This window comes from Gopherus flavomarginatus, chromosome 1 (assembly GCF_025201925.1).
Source record: "Gopherus flavomarginatus isolate rGopFla2 chromosome 1, rGopFla2.mat.asm, whole genome shotgun sequence".
In the NCBI taxonomy this organism is placed as follows: domain Eukaryota; kingdom Metazoa; phylum Chordata; order Testudines; family Testudinidae; genus Gopherus; species Gopherus flavomarginatus.
Window position 1 is genome coordinate 226,827,102 of NC_066617.1, and position 16,106 is coordinate 226,843,207.

The following is a 16,106-nucleotide window of genomic DNA, read 5'->3' on the forward strand; positions in this document are numbered from 1 at the left end:
TTAATTTCTAAATTAGACTATGTTTAAGATAGGATACTAATCTCTTTTAAGAATGCAATTTTTATGCAAGGAAAATAAAGTTCTTCCTAGATTATGTCCCAACTGAAGTGAAGGGGAAATACATTATTTTTCAGCTTTCATCAATTGGTAAAATGGTTTAATCAGTCTGGAGATAGATTTTTCTGGATTTTCTAAAATTTAATTATTAGGAAATAAGGCTATCACAGTGATGTTTTATACTAAAGTAAAATGCTAAATTTTTGACTAAACTATTTCCATTTTTGGCATACTGTAGTTTTATTAAAAAACAAGAGAAAGAAAGGGTCAACTTAGACCTTCTGTAGACCTGAGAATATTTTAAATACTAAGGAACTGATCTTTACAAATAATTTAGGAATACCTTTGCTCACGTGAGCAGACTTCAATGGGGCTACTCAGTGGAGTAAAGTCATGCACTTGTCTAAGGTCCTGATTCACATAATATTTAGGCACGTGCTTAAAGTTGTGCACTTGATTAAGTATTTGGCTAAATTGAAAACAAATCACATTTTTTCTCTATTTATCAAATATGCTGCAATGAAACCTTAAAAAGAACCTAAACTATAATATAGCAGCTTCCTAACTATGCACAGAAAAATGAATGGGAGCCCTCAAAAAATTTGTGTACATTAGAAGTATTACCCTGCGGTTATCTGGGATAATTTTTAAATACTTTCAAATCGCAAAAGATCTTATGGATTGTCTTTTCATTTCAAAAGGTCTAACTAATGGATTTAATTTCAGCTGAGCCTATGAGAACAAGCTGTGCAGATATCATTTCACAAACAAGTTTTCAAAGCATACAAGATTAAATCCATATGCTGCTGAGATGAAGCACAATAAAGCATCACTGAGATAATCTATAGTTAAAATGATGGTGTATGACTTATGATTAAGCTTCATTACCTGCAGAGCAAGGGGCTTCCATCTCATATTTTTCAGTAAAGCTGGTGCTGAGGTAAGCATGCTCTGAGGTCGCTTTTTCAAAGTTAAGATAACACCACTCGGATCCTCTCGTAGTGCATTCACCAAATTTTTCAACTGCCACCCCACCTGGTAACCAGCAAAATCATTACAATAAAATTGAGGTACAGTATTCAAGAGGTAATGTTCCCTTCTTAATAACAACATAACAGGTTTGTGTATATATATATTTTAGAAGAATAACTCTGCAAAACTGTCAAAATTTAAATTACAGTGTTAGAAAACATGCCAACTAAAATAATACTTATTACAGTACACTAAAATGAGTATGTACCATTTCAGCTATTAGAATGAATAAACTACTGCTCCTCCAGCCAAAACACACAGTTTAATCTCATGTTGATTTTTAAACTAATTATAACTGAACACTGATGTATTTCCTTAGAGGTTAAAGGGTTAAAAGGACCTAGCTTCTATCTCATACAGTCTAACCCACAGTAACATAATTAAACTGCACATCTTATGCTTCATAATTACTGTAAACTCTACTAAATATATGTTGCCATACCTCTACTCTTTAAAAAATGCTAATATTATACTATTAATATGACTGTAAACACCATTAAAATATTACTACTTCAGGCAGATGCAAGCATAACAGGGTTCAGTTAAGACTTCTATTCTTTACAATGCTATAAAATAAATTTAAAGGGCTTGTTAATTTAAACACCACAGCTTATGAAATTTTATTCTAAATAATTTCATCCATTTAAATTACAATAAATTAATAAATGAAATTTAATCTAGCTACTGTACTTGAACATCAGTTCAAAAATAAATTTTCCCATTTACATTACAGTACTTTGCAAATATTGTGAAATATGACACTTGATGAGTGTGAAAAGCCTAATTGTCCTTTTCTTCTAAATACCTGATAGAATTTTTTTGAATAATTTGTTGTACGTAGCTTTTGAAAAAAGGAAAGCTGTTATGGTACACAAGTTGAGTAAGTTTTTCAAAAGTGACTAACAATAGATTTTAGATTGCTAGTATGGAACACTTTAAAGATATCTGATTTTAAGAGAGCAAGCCCTCAGTCTATTCTAAAAAATAATAAAAAAAAAAAAATCAGGCCCCATTAAGGTGTCTCAGATTGACTGCCTAAAAGCTGAGATACCCAAAATCACAAGTCATTTGAAAATCTAAGCCTATGTGTTTAGAAAGCAGAAATCTTAGCCTATGTGTTTAACATATTTTACATCTCTAAAGTCTGGCTCTCTTTTTCTCATTTTAAACATTAATAACTATGTTTTCTCCTAACTTTAAAGGATCATGATTAAAAATATCCTTAATTTTGTTCTTTTTACAAGAAAATTTTCTAACTCATATATGAAATTTCCAAACCTATGAAGTGAATACACATAGTACAGTGCCACCTATAGCATGCTGCTACTTATGGAAAGATAAGATGGAAAAATATCAAGAAACAGAGGACTGATGTTGTCCTTCATTAGTCTAATATAGCAATGAAACACATCTGTATGTTGTTTCCCTTTTACTTCAAGGAATTTACTCTTGGGTGCATCAGAACAAACTCAGACTTACTGCAAAACTGGTATCCACATTTATGCTGCCAAGAAATTAAGGGTAATATAAGACGCTCAAAATATACATATTATTTAGCTTGTTCATCTATTGTGCCAGATCACACATTGATTTTTCCAATTACCAATTATTTTCAGAGTTGCTGATCTCAGATTGACATATTGATCAAAGTCAGCAACAGTGCCTATGTCAATGGTCTTCAGGCACAGGAAGGCTGCCATTATCATTCTTCATGTGCTACAGTGAACCTAGTCATCCTTTCTCAGTAGAGCAAAATGCACTGCATGAAATGTTAAATTCTCATCTTCTCTCCACCAAGGTATGTTTGTACAGTATATCAGTGTAAACAAGGAAGCAGAACACTGACAAAATTGCTCCTATGGAATCCCTTCTGGACTCCACACTGGACTTTTAAGCGTGGCTGGAACTTTATATATATAAATAAAGGTATACACACACACACACACACACACACACACACACACACACACACACACACACACACACACACACACACACACACACACACACACACACACACACACCCCTTCACTTCTTCTCATATGTCCTTTCCCAGTATTTTTCAATCCAAAACCACTACTCATTTTGCTATAGTACTTTGAATAAAACTACACATATTTATTTATCAAGTTTCGTAGAATACATTCTCCATCTTGCCATAGTCTCCATTTTACTTTAATAATATGTGTAGCAAGTAGGTTACCAAATAAAATTTAAAACTTTTGGTTCTGAGTACTACTATCTTAAGAAAAATCACTTTGTGTGTCCATAATTGTGCTTTCTGATTCATATGGATGTGTTCAACATTTTGTGTGTTTTTAAGGACCAAGGAAAGTTACCACCTTGATTACCATACCTGTAATTTCATTCTCCTTTATGCTACCAGAAAGACTGAATTAAAATTCTCACTTGTTAAACACCTCTCTATATGTAACCCACTGTTAATTTTAATTCTGTAACAGTGTACATCAACTGAAAAGATTTCTGTGAAGGAATCCTGGTGCAGGGTAAAGCAAAACTTAGAATCTTGAAGAGGTCGATATGGTGCAAGTTACAGAGTTGTGGCAGTAATGCAAAGTTCTTGACATATAAGTTGGAATGAGGTTGCATGAGAGAATCATGCCTTGTGCTTTAATGCCATCCCCTTTCTAAATATAACAGGCAGAAAGATATATTAACTGATTTTTTGGTTATACTGGCAGGTATTTAAAAACTACTTAATACACATTTTCAAACTATGCTGAGATGAATACCGTCCTGCCTTTCTTGGGGTACTTTCAAGATTTTCTAACCTTTGAGTGAGAGTTGTGGGGACTAGAGAAGAACACTGAAAATTATTAGGAATTGTACATTTCAATTTAGATTCTCTGAAGCAAAAACAATTTTATTTGACTAAAATCTTTTCAATGAAAAATTAGCTATAATCTTCAAATTAAGTCCACCTTCTGCTTTCATTGATGCCCTTGTAAGAATCTCATTTCTGGATCAGTCAGCCCTCAGACTGTTTCATCTCTCTAGAAAAGGAAATACTAAGATTCTTGAGGGAACAAGACAGCTATCAGATTGGCAAGGACAGATTAAGGGAAACTGCTACTCAGCACTGATGATCTCTGGGAAGCATAAACAAACCAATGATCATCATAAGACCCCAGCAAAACAGAATAAAACAGAAGTAGCAATACAAACTGAACAATAAATTTAATTTTATTTTAGTGGAGGAGGGGGCGATTAAAAGTAGGAAGAGAAGGAAAAGCATGCCTGAAACTGAAAAATGTCAGAGTAAGCTATTCTAAAGGCACTGGATTAAAGCCCTCTTCCAAGTAAACTAAATTTATCTTCCAGGAGCTCTCTTCAAGATCTCCCTGCTACCATCACCCCAGCAATTCCCAATTTCCCCCTTTAAGACTTCAGACTTTCAACAACCCTAGGAGTCTAGGACACCCTCATGTCAACGTAGGCCAACAGTGGAAATGTGGTTGGAGGGTAACTTGGCTACTTGTAGTCCAGCCTTTCTTTGTGTGACACAGTACACATATTTTGTCATCAAAACTGCTTTGTTCTTTTGATCCTGCTGTTGAAAGAGGCTGGATTGTATCTTGCAAGGCCTGCCCAAATTCCAAGTAGCTATCCTCCTACTTCATGCAAAGCTAGCTGATTTGCTGCCAAAATTGCTGTTTACTGCTATTCGCATTTTTTCATGTGGGGAACTGTGTAAGCAAGACAAGTCACCTTACATTAGACAGGAGAACTAGCTGTCAGTCAAATCAGTGATTACGCATATGAACACTGGATGGGTCAAATTTTGGGTGATACTATTGGGACCCTACTATCTTCGCCCACAGTAGATAACCACATCAGGGAGAGGAAAAGTCTAGCCCATATGACATAATGCCTTTGTACTTTCAGTTTTCCCATCTATGATATACCCTCTCCTTGGTAAAGTTATTTGAATTCCTTAGATAAAATATGATTCTAATTGCTTCAAGAAAAGAATTAGAAAAGTAAATGAAAAGCAGTCACAAGTATTACAATTGTCTCCAAAATTCTGTATAAAGAAGCTCCTTCCAAATTGCCCTAACACACACAAACCCATGTAACAAAAAGAGGCACTTCAGTGCTAATTATTTTGTGGGCTGCATGAGGAGGAACATATATGTATTTCTAACAAGTTGATTCACTTACCACCTAAATTAAATTAAGGGCCATTTATTTCTAAATTTTCATTACTATACAACAGTAAACTGATTCTGTTTCAGTTTGTCTTGTTTTGTAGATCGAGGTAAATAACAAACCTAATCTGGACACCCAATGTTGCTATATGCAAGAATTTCCAGTTTTCATTTTATTATGAGACAAATAATTTAAAAGGATATAAAATTACACAATATTTTGCAAAATAAGCACAGTGTGGCAAAGCTATGTTTGAGCTTTAAAACTCAGCACTGAATTTCCTGATTTCTAAATATTGCATTAATACTAGCTTCTTGTATGGAATTTCAAAATGCATTAATAAAAGTCAGCTAGTCAACATGTAGGATTTGACCAAAGAGCAAGAGTAATTTACAAAGCAGCAATGTTTTTAGACCACCATATTTAATGCATTTTATTATTTTAAATTCTGTGGATTATCCCATGATCTGTAAAGAGGAAGAACAAACAAAACCAACAAAAAAGACACCAAGGTTTTAGTACTTAGTTAAGCATTCAAGGAAAGGAGAATTTCATTTACAGCAAACTTCTTTATTTGAATCCTGTTGAAGGGTTCAGAGCTGGTTTCGTTCGGATAAGATTGCTTGGGTTTGTTTTAATACATTGTATTTTAACTCATGATATGACTTAAGAGGCCTACCTGTCCACTTTTAAAAGTTAAGATTAATATCAAAGTATCTTAAAATTAATTTACAACATCAATTTTTTTCAACGTGATCTACTCATGGCAGGTCTTTTTAATTGCAGGCTGACCCCACTGTTACATTTTGCTAAGCAGAATGCATGTTACCTCTGACTCAGGATGCATTACTCATGTTATAGTTGATTATCTAGAGGTAGAGCCTGTAATGACAGAGACACATAGATCTTTAAGTATGACAAGAACTACAGCTCCAACAAACTCTCCTCTTTGGTATGTGAACCTTGCTTGTAGTACATACATTTGGGTTATAGCATCACCACAGTCTAAATTAATACTTTTATTCTGAATTCCTATTTTCAGTTGCTGTTAACATTTGATAAAATAATTTTTTTTTAGTTTGGTCTTAGCCCAGAGACTTTTTTTCACCTCAGAAAGTTAGTAAAATCTTAAGTTGTCTGGATATGAAAAATACTCTGTACCCTGGTCATTTAAAAATAGCTTTGTTTAAAATCTTCACATTTGGCTTGCATGCAAGAAGAGACTGCATCTTCCTTAAAGCTTAGCAGACTGTGAATACTACAGAAAATAAACAATAGGGCAAACAATTCCTACAAAATCTTCTCTGAGGTTTCCCTTCTTTATGCCACTTTAGGAGAATTGATATTAGCAGCCCTCTTTTCTTTATCCCCTTTCCTAACGTAAAATGGGAGAGAGTTCAACTGTTCCCTTGCTCTCTATCCTAGCAAATCAAATTATCTTTGGGCAAAGGACGGTCACTCTTCTAATCTCTCTTCCCCCCATCCTTTCGGCATTTTGAAAGAGTTGTGGACTGGGATTGACTTTCTGCTCCGTTGGAGTGCCAGATGGTAAACCAGCTCCACATCCTCAAAAAGCTCTGTCAGCACCTTCTGAAGCACCTGTTCTCACGCACAGTACTGCAGGGCAGCCAGGGCATCTCCACAAACACATTTACGGCTCAGCAGAAACGCAAAGACCCGAGTGGAGCATTTTTAGGATGCCATGGGATATAGGCAGATGACAGCACTGAATTATCTAAAGTTCCAGAAATTCAGCAAGAATATCTCATACAACAGAGGCATATGAGCTGTTGCATTTTTTTAAAAAAAATTGGCAGTCTAATTCACATTACAACATTTATTGGCTGAAGGTTGGAGTTAGGGAAGGGATACAGTGCTCAGATAAAATGGATTGGTAAAGGATTTAAAGGAGGTATTCTTTAAAGGAGCAAAAATAGGGAGTTTTGGGACTCATAAAATTGACACGATAGGGAGCCAACCCCCTCCCGCCTACATAGTCTTCCCCCAAACCCTTATTTGAGGGGGTGAGGATAGTGAGGTCCCAGCAGCAAGTTGGCTGGGGACCAGGTAAGTAAGGAGGAGGGTTTACAGAAGCCCCACCAGGTATATACCAAAATGATCATGGAATTAACTGCACTATACACTTTTATCTGCTGGGTACTCCCAGACATTTAAGAATAAAGTTGTAGCCTAATTAAACCACATCCAGAGTCTCCTGTCCTTCTTCCAACATAGCCAGACTGTGTCTAAGGAAGAGGGTTAGCAGTAATCAATGCCTCCATGACGAGAGGACTATTTTTTTTTTTGCATCTATGTTAACTCGTTCTGAATTCACAGAAAAAGAAAAACTGGTGATGCCATTAGATTTTTGGAGGAAAGAAATATTTTCCTGCTAAATATAAACTGTAAGGCAGTGGTGGGCAACCTGCAGCCCATGGGCCACACGCGGCCTGTCAGGGTAATCCACTGGTGGGCCACGAGACAGTTTGTTTATATTGACTGTCCGCAGGCACAGCCGACTGCAGCCCATTGCCAGGAACGGCAAAACACAGCCACTGGGAGCTGCAAGCAGCAGTGCCTGCGGATGGTCAATGTAAACAAATTGTCTGGCGGCCTGCCAGTGGATTACCCTGATGGGCTGCAGGTTGCCCACCACTGCTGTAAGGCCTTCTATACTGTTTTCCTGATTAGCAAAAATGCTGATTCTACCAAAAGATTTAATTAAAACTTATTCTTGAAGGAAATCAAACCCCCCTGTTACTAACTTTCATTAATTTTGCTTGTGACTGATCAAAAAACTTCCTTCAATATTTGTGAGCTTATAAATAAAAAGAAAAACTATTTGTGTGGTGGAGGGGAGGGCTCCATTCACACAAATAGTTTTCAGTTATTTACACAATCCAAAAACTCTTTAACAAATTATCTGAATGGTCAGATTGTTCTCCTCACAATGAATAAAAAATTAATAATTATGCATGAAACATTACATTGCATCTATGAAATTATTACCCAAATAATCAGTAACCTGCTGCTCAGTTAAAATGGTCTGATGTACAGTCATCCAGGTGGTCAAACAAAATATTAAAGAAAAGGAAGCATTTTTATTCTGCCAACGGTTGCGTTGGCAACATAACCTTAAACTATCTGACATGAGATTGATAAATAAGCAGACTGACTCCCCTAAAAGAGGTCAGAGGGGAAGGATATCAGCTGACAGTCACATGAAAATCCAGAAAGAATGAAGCAAACAATAGGTTTACATTTCTTCCCTCCACCCCGTCTGAAGACACTGGAAGAGAACAGAATGCTTCAGGACTACCTCCTCCAGAATATATTATAGGCTTGGGAAGGAGTGGCGCCTAAAGTTTAAAGAAGCATCAACAGATTCCCAAATTCTGATTTTTTTCAGGTTAGCTCGTCACCAGTAATGAATAATAACTATTCCACACTTCTATAATATTTTTCATCCAAACACCTATGCTTATACACCCTGTGATTCTGAATGAGGAATACATCGCTTGAAGAAGTTTGACTTTGAAATAAAGTTAAATATGATTTTAAAAGTCTGTACTACACATCCACAGTGTTAATTTTATTATTAAATCTAACCATAACCAAAAGAATGATGGCCTCAAATAACACCAACATAGCTTGCACATAAACTACATTGAAGTAGATCACATCTTTTGTTTGATAATCTCCTAGTGCTTTATAAACATTTGTTAATTAAATATCATTACGGTTTTGTGAAGTAAGCATTGTTATGCTCATTTTACATATGGTTAAACCAAAGTACAGAGAAATTAAGTGACTTTCCCAAGGGGACACAAAGTCATGAGCAGAGCTAATAATTGAATCCAGGTGCGTACTGACCAGAGTACCATGCTTTACACACTAAAACAACATTCTGTCATCATAAGATTTATTTAATTGTGTTTCCATACTCCTAGATGACAGGACTTCTAATTGATTTCATTGTCTTACTCACTCCAGTTACTTATAGAGCTCCCATCAACGTAATATCAGAGTGCCTCACAAAGATTAATAGATTTATCTTCACACCACCTGTGATTTAGGAAAATATATGTATTTTATATATGGGGAACTGAGGCATAAAGAGATTAAGTGAGTTGCCAAAGGACACACAGGAAGTCTGTGGCACAATAGGGAAGTGTACACTAAGAACTCATGAGCCCTAATCTAGTGGCCTAACCATAAAGCTATCCTTCAGGAGAAGAGTGATGGTAGACATAGTAACATTTCTAGACCTCATAAATGAAATAAATTAATCATGAAGCAAAACTGTATAATTCTAAAGACATTTTACTTATTATAAACATTGTTCATTCAGCAATAACCCTTAACTTTGGCTTAAAACTTCTACAAAACATTGTGGAAGTGAAAAGTCAATTTTTTATTTTTTTTATCCCAGACAAAAGTGTAGGAAATCTTTAAGTGCATCTTTGAACAATTAAATCATTACATTCATGTTAAGCAGCAAGGTAGGTGAAACATGGATACCTGACAGAGATCGACTGCACTGATTTGGATACACATTGTTTTAAAAGCTACACGCAGCAAGTAAATGGATACTTGCACGGAAGTGATAGAAAATTGTTTATTTTCCTATTTTAGCCTCCATTATAAGAGTCTGTGTAAGTGGCTGTGTACTGTATGTTCTCTGATTAAAAGTCTTAAAACTGTAGCCAGAAATGGAGTTTAAAATTTGAAGTGCCAGATTAAAATCAGTGTCAGATTTCCAACGTACTGGCATGAGTCAGTCTCACTCAAATATTCACTCACGAAAGCTTATGCTCCAATACGCCAGTTAGTTTATAAGGTGCCACAGGACTCTTTGTTGCTTTTTACAGATCCAGACTAACCCGGCTACCCCTCTGATACTCTCACTCCAATAGTTTCCTCGGGACACTCAGGGGAATAAAAGAGACACTACAGTGGATTTTAAGTGGCAGGCTGCAACTTTATTCAAGTAACATCAGGTAGAGGTGATGTATGCCTCCCCCATCTCACATACACAGCATTTAACTGGGTCCAGTAGAGGGTTACAGGGCTCCCACTATATAAGTAATAACTTCAGGTAGAACCGCCACTCCACAACCTACCTCCCAGGACTCAGTTCGCTTCTGAGAACCCTCACCTTCTTCCTCTGTGGGGATGGGCTATAGAGTGTCTTTAGGCCTCTTCTTACAGGTACAAGGTCCACAAGTTCAAATCATAGGTCTTATTTACCTCTGGGAGCTGCACCTTTTAGCCTTTACCTGCACTGGACATTGCTACAAGTTGCAACAACTACATATTCCTATAGTTTCTTTTAATAGGCTTCTAAATCCCAGTCTGTGCTCCAATTGTGCCTCCACAATGCTGCAAGGAGGGCAAAAAATCCCATAAAACCTCAGCTAATTTCACCTAGTGTGAAAAAAATCCTTCCCAATCCACAAAAACATGCACAGAGAAAGATACAACTTACCAGTGAGGAGCCAATCAGTTACCACAAACCCCCCTTAGCCAGCCAAAAGGATGCAGCAAAACCCGAAGGGAGGGCATGGCTTCAACATGCACCCTTCTCCATTTTAGGGGGGGTCTAATTTGTCATTCCCCTTCCTCCCTTCCAGGGACACTATATTCTCCCTGAAGTCAGACCAAATGTCCCCTCCCCTGAGATGTTGGGTGGAGGGGGAATATTTTTCCACATCATCTTTCTTAGAGCATGAAAAAACTGACTTGAGATAACTGCATGCACCACTACAGCCCATAGATGCTGCTACCCTTGAAAGAGATGCTTAGATATTCACTGGATGGATGTTCACTTAACGTTTTATAATCAAGAAGCCTATAGCTACCTTAGTATTCTTATATTGTTCATTTCCCCTGAAGTACAATAGAATATCTCTGCCACAGAACATCAGACAGGCAAAAAAAAACAACAAACAAACAAACAAAACCACTCAACTGATCTATAACTGCACTATAAACAGCACTCAGCTGAGATATAGTTATATTTTTAGGTGTCAATCAACTAAGACTGATTAGAGAATTCCTCTATATTGATTTTTATCTCCATGGTAAAGTATTAACTTGTTTTGCTTACAATTTTAAGCTACATTTGCAAGAGCTATCATCATCACCATCTTACTCTGTTTCTAGATTTACTTCTCACTGCACAGAAATAAGAAAGAATTATGCATGTGCCTAATTTAAAGTACCGTAAATACTTTAAGGAGGCCCAATCTACTGGACAGGCACACTAGAGAACTTTTAGTGCGCAGCAGCAGGGTCCACATGAACACTTAGTGCATGCCAGGCTAGCGTAGGGTCGATTTATACCCCATCTTGCTGTGAACTAACTCCTCGTCTAGACAAGCTGTGATTTCACACACACAAGTTTGTTTTTTTAATTTATTTATTTGGCTCATATAGGAGGATTGAAAATCATGGTTTCTCCAACCATTTTTAGCATGAATTATTTTAAAGGTTTTTATTATTTAACACTGGGCTAGATTCAGATTCTGCTGTCATTTTCACTGGTGTTAATGGTGCAAAGACCTGTAAATCCATGTGTATACTCAAGACAAACTGGGGGAGAAAGCTGTATCTGGCTTTCAGTGTTTGGGATGATGAATGCATATTTTAGGAAGCTATCCATGCACAGTAAAGCAACAAATACATCCATAACACAAGCCAACCTACATATACAGTACACTGAAAAGGGGAAGAAAAAGGAACATTAAATCCCTGGTAACTGTTGCAGTCTCCTCTTTTATCCTGTGAAACAGGAATCATAGACAGAGTCTCATGCTGCCTCCAACTGCAAGAGAAGAGGCAAAGAAATGCACAAATCATCCCTCTTTCTGTAGACCTCAGGCCCACTCTGTCCCTTTAGTGAAAGATGCTCCCACAGTACAGATGAAAAGACAGACAGAAGATTGAATATTGCCAGAATACTCCTCCTCTAACTTTTGTACAGACAGTACTAGTGATTCCCCAAGAGGAGGAGGGTGAAACGTAGGATGGGAAAAGAGGAGACTATGACAAACACAATTAACACGTATGTAATTTTCCCTTGTTGTACGTCTCTCTCTCCTCCCACCCTATGACACAGGAGTCATGGACAGATAAAGGATATCGATGCCCAAGAGGCAAGTTTAATTTTTTTGCTCTTAGCACAACTTTGCAAAGGCAGCCCAAAAAGTGGAGATAACTTGTTGACAGTGATGGTGAGGAGAAGATTAAGTTGCTCTCTTGAACACATCCAAAGCAGATGCCTCAGCTCTCACTGTCCATAATGTAGAGACTCTCATTGAATGGCATTTTACTACCTTGAGATGAGGTTTACCAGCTTGATCACATGCTATCAGAATACAGTCAGACTTACCTAGTGACAGTGGCTCAGGGCACAACTTTATAAACTCTTGCAAATGATAAAGAATGCTTCAGAACTAACTCAATATCCAACAAATGCAGCCGCGTATCCAGGGCAAAGAGTAGGGAGAACAATGGTCTCATTCACATGGAATTCAGAAATCACTTTAGGAATGAATTCTGGAGGAACCAAAAAACCCCACCTTGTTTGGAAAGAGCTGCAGGTAAAATGAACATATGACGAGGGAGTTCCATTCACTCACTCACCTGGCAAAGGTGACCAGAATAAGGAAAAGAGCCTTAAAAGAAAGTAAATGCTAAAGGAGCCTGCCCAAAAGGCTCAGAAGGGGACCCCCAATCAGGCCAGCAAGGCAAAGTCTAGGTGCTGCTGAGGACTGACTGGATGAACCACCACTTTGCAGAGATAATGGGAAAAAACTTCTCAATTCAGGGATGTGGAACAATGTCCCTGCACTCAATAAGGCCTTGAATAGCCACTATAGCAGAGGATGCAAATGGAGAGCACTGATGCTGATACCTTTGCTGAAGCCTGACATTAGAAAATCCAAAACATGCCAGAATGAGCGTAATAGGGCAGTGATATTCCTTGACTCAAGCAGGCTGAAAAGATCCAACAAATCCTAAGAGTACATGAGGCAGACATTTTCTGCAGCTAACCAAGCAGTCTGCCACTATGGTAAAGAAAACATCCCTTAGGAAGCAACTCCATTCTGTAGCCATGTAATCATTTGTGTATGGGTCAGGTGGGAGCAGTGCACTGGCCCTTGAGGGAAGATTCAAGTTCTCTGCAAGCATCTGGGAGGAAGAGAGGAGTCTCAGAGTTCATAACAATAAGGGGACCCTACTTACAAAAGAGATGGGGGTTAGATTTCTGACACTCATCAGGTACGAGAACCAGGGGTATCAGCGCCACCACAGAACTACCAGAATCCAAAATGAGCCACACCCAAGGGACTAAAGCCCAGCTCCACAAAGGGGTTTAGACTCTAACTTCCTCTGATTTCAATGGAAGTGAGGAGCCTAAACACTTTTGTGGATCTGGGCTTAACTAGCATCCCAATAACTGAAGGTTACTACTGGCAAGAACCAGGGAGGAGACCCTGACAGTCAACAGAGTGCTCAACAAGAATCAAGAGTCTGTCTAGGGAAATGAAAGAATTTCGTAACAGAGAGCTCAGGATCAGACCAAAATGGGAGTGCTGTAAAAGGTAACTCTGCTGAAACCCCTTAAGGCAAGAGATTGAAAGAGCTCAAACAAGGATAAGAGGACAAACGTCCACTCATGACAAGACTGGAGATCAGCATCACTAGGATCTTCACATATACTTGGGGGGAGGAGGGGAGAAGGGAAGACAGGCCAACGGGAAAGGTAATGAATTGGTAATGATCCTTCCTGTGGGTGACATGAAAAAAGCATGAGTGGTCATATAGAATGTAGATATGTACATAAGCATCTTTCAGGTCTGTACAACAGACCAAGAAGAACCTCTTTGTAAGAATCCCTTTGCTTAATCTCTAACAGAGGCTTTGCTTAATCTCTAACAGAGGCTTGAGAGGAACCAGGAAGGTTTCAATCTTGGACAGAACTCTATTGAGTACCCCTGAGAAAATATATCCCTAAAACAAGCACCCGATGAAACATCAGCAGGTGGCTTTCCATAGTGGTGGAGCTAATGTTCTAAAGAAGGTGGGGGTTGGACCTGGCATGGTTGCTGTAGGGTTGCTTTGGGAGATCAGGAATAGGAAGGGCTGTCCTCTTTTTCTTCTCTATTTCCCCCCTTCATTATAGAGAAATAAAGGGGGAGGCAGAGAGGTAGAAGAAGGGAGAAAGAAACAACTTGGGTGATTGTTCCAAAGGGGGCAAAGCAAACTAAAGGGATTATGTCTGGCAGAGATTTATATCATGCAGGGGCAGGGTCTCAGGTTTTCCTCCTTGCTTCCAGCTGGTGGCACCATAGCATCATCTGGCCATGTCTTCTAAGTCATAACATGAGAGAAGAGGTAGACATAAAAATTATCTATACATGTGTATGCACATACAAATGAAAAATCTATATGTCTACATTTGTTTAAAAAGGCAAGGTAGCACATTTTTCTGGAGATATATACTCAAACTAAGCCCAGGTCACAGGTTATCTTGGTGCTCCTAACCCACTTTCTCAAACTTTTGTCCTTTCACGCAAAACCACTATGTAGTTTATCATGGTTAAATATCTTTATTCAGGAGGCATGGTAGTTAAATAGCAGTGAGGCTGTAGAACAGGACTGAAGACGAACAACATTGTATAATGTGTGTAGTAACTGTCAACTGGATGCCTGATTGACAAATGCAAAGCATAAAGGAGTTCAGAAGTATCGAATCCCAATAGAGCGAGCGTGTGGGGGGGGGAACCTCCCAAGTACACAGTCTCTTCCTTAGATACAAAATTGTGACCACTGTATTCTTACTTGTTAAGCACCAGCACTCTGCTCACCTCTGTAGACAACACAAGGAGACAGTCTTTGCCCCAAGAATCTTACTACTTAACTTCTTATATACATCAATTATTGTACCTTAACATTTTATTATATATTTATGTGACATTATATGTACATGGTAATAGAGAATCGTCTCCAGAGAACCAATATCTAATTCTTTTAAAAATTCATCAATATTTTGATTTCAAAAAGCAACACAAATTCCCAATTACTACTATTTTGGTAAGATCATCACACTCCATACCACAGCAACACCTTGTAATACTTTACAGCATAAGCCATCTAACAGTTAGGAACTACAATATTATGTCATCACCTGATAAGTATTAGAACGCCCACACCTTCACAGTCCTGGAAGGTTTTTCCAATGCTTTTGGTGATGTTTTATAGCATTCTCAGTGCAAATTCACATAACGTGCCACATCCTTCAGGGGATAATTTATATAAAGGACAGAGTTTTTCTTCTTGTAATAGACACACCATTACTTGAACTCAAAATGTAGCACAACCTAAACAGTTGTACAGCAACATACATTATTAGTACTCTACATTTATTCAGACACTTCTGTACAGAAAAATCCCAAATGAGTTTATATATATATACGTAGGCATCATTCAGTAGAATACAGCAGCCACCCTCAGTCATGACCATTATAGAAAATTTTTTCAAAAGGGAAGGGAAGGGAAAAATCCCTAATCTACTTAAAACAGTAATCAGAACAAAATATGCAATTACAAAGGTAAATTACAGCAGAATTATACACAATAGAGTTGTTCACATTGGGATTCAGCCAGGACAATGGGATTAATGAGAAACATACTTATGAAAAATTCTATTGGATATATTAAATGACTACACATGGTTAGGATCTCTGTTTTACAGCTCATTTGAAGGAAAAGAAATCCAGGAGAGCGCAGCGGCCCCAATGCAATGCAAAGGTTCCAGTCGTGTACTGGCTGAGGGGGAA

General features: G+C 37.8%; 1 protein-coding gene across 4 annotated transcripts in view; it reads right to left on the reverse strand.

The window, feature by feature from the left end:
- Window positions 1-16,106, reverse strand: part of CNKSR2 (connector enhancer of kinase suppressor of Ras 2) — a 368,568-nt gene that overhangs the window by 152,187 nt on the left and 200,275 nt on the right. For 2 of the 4 annotated variants that reach the window (XM_050936488.1, XM_050936491.1), the window contains exon 9: window positions 946-1,092. The exons of the other annotated variants lie outside the window; for them this stretch is intronic. In XM_050936488.1, the coding sequence (XP_050792445.1) occupies window positions 946-1,092 (147 nt within the window). The remainder of the gene's footprint in view (window positions 1-945; window positions 1,093-16,106) is intronic. 4 annotated transcript variants of the gene reach the window in all.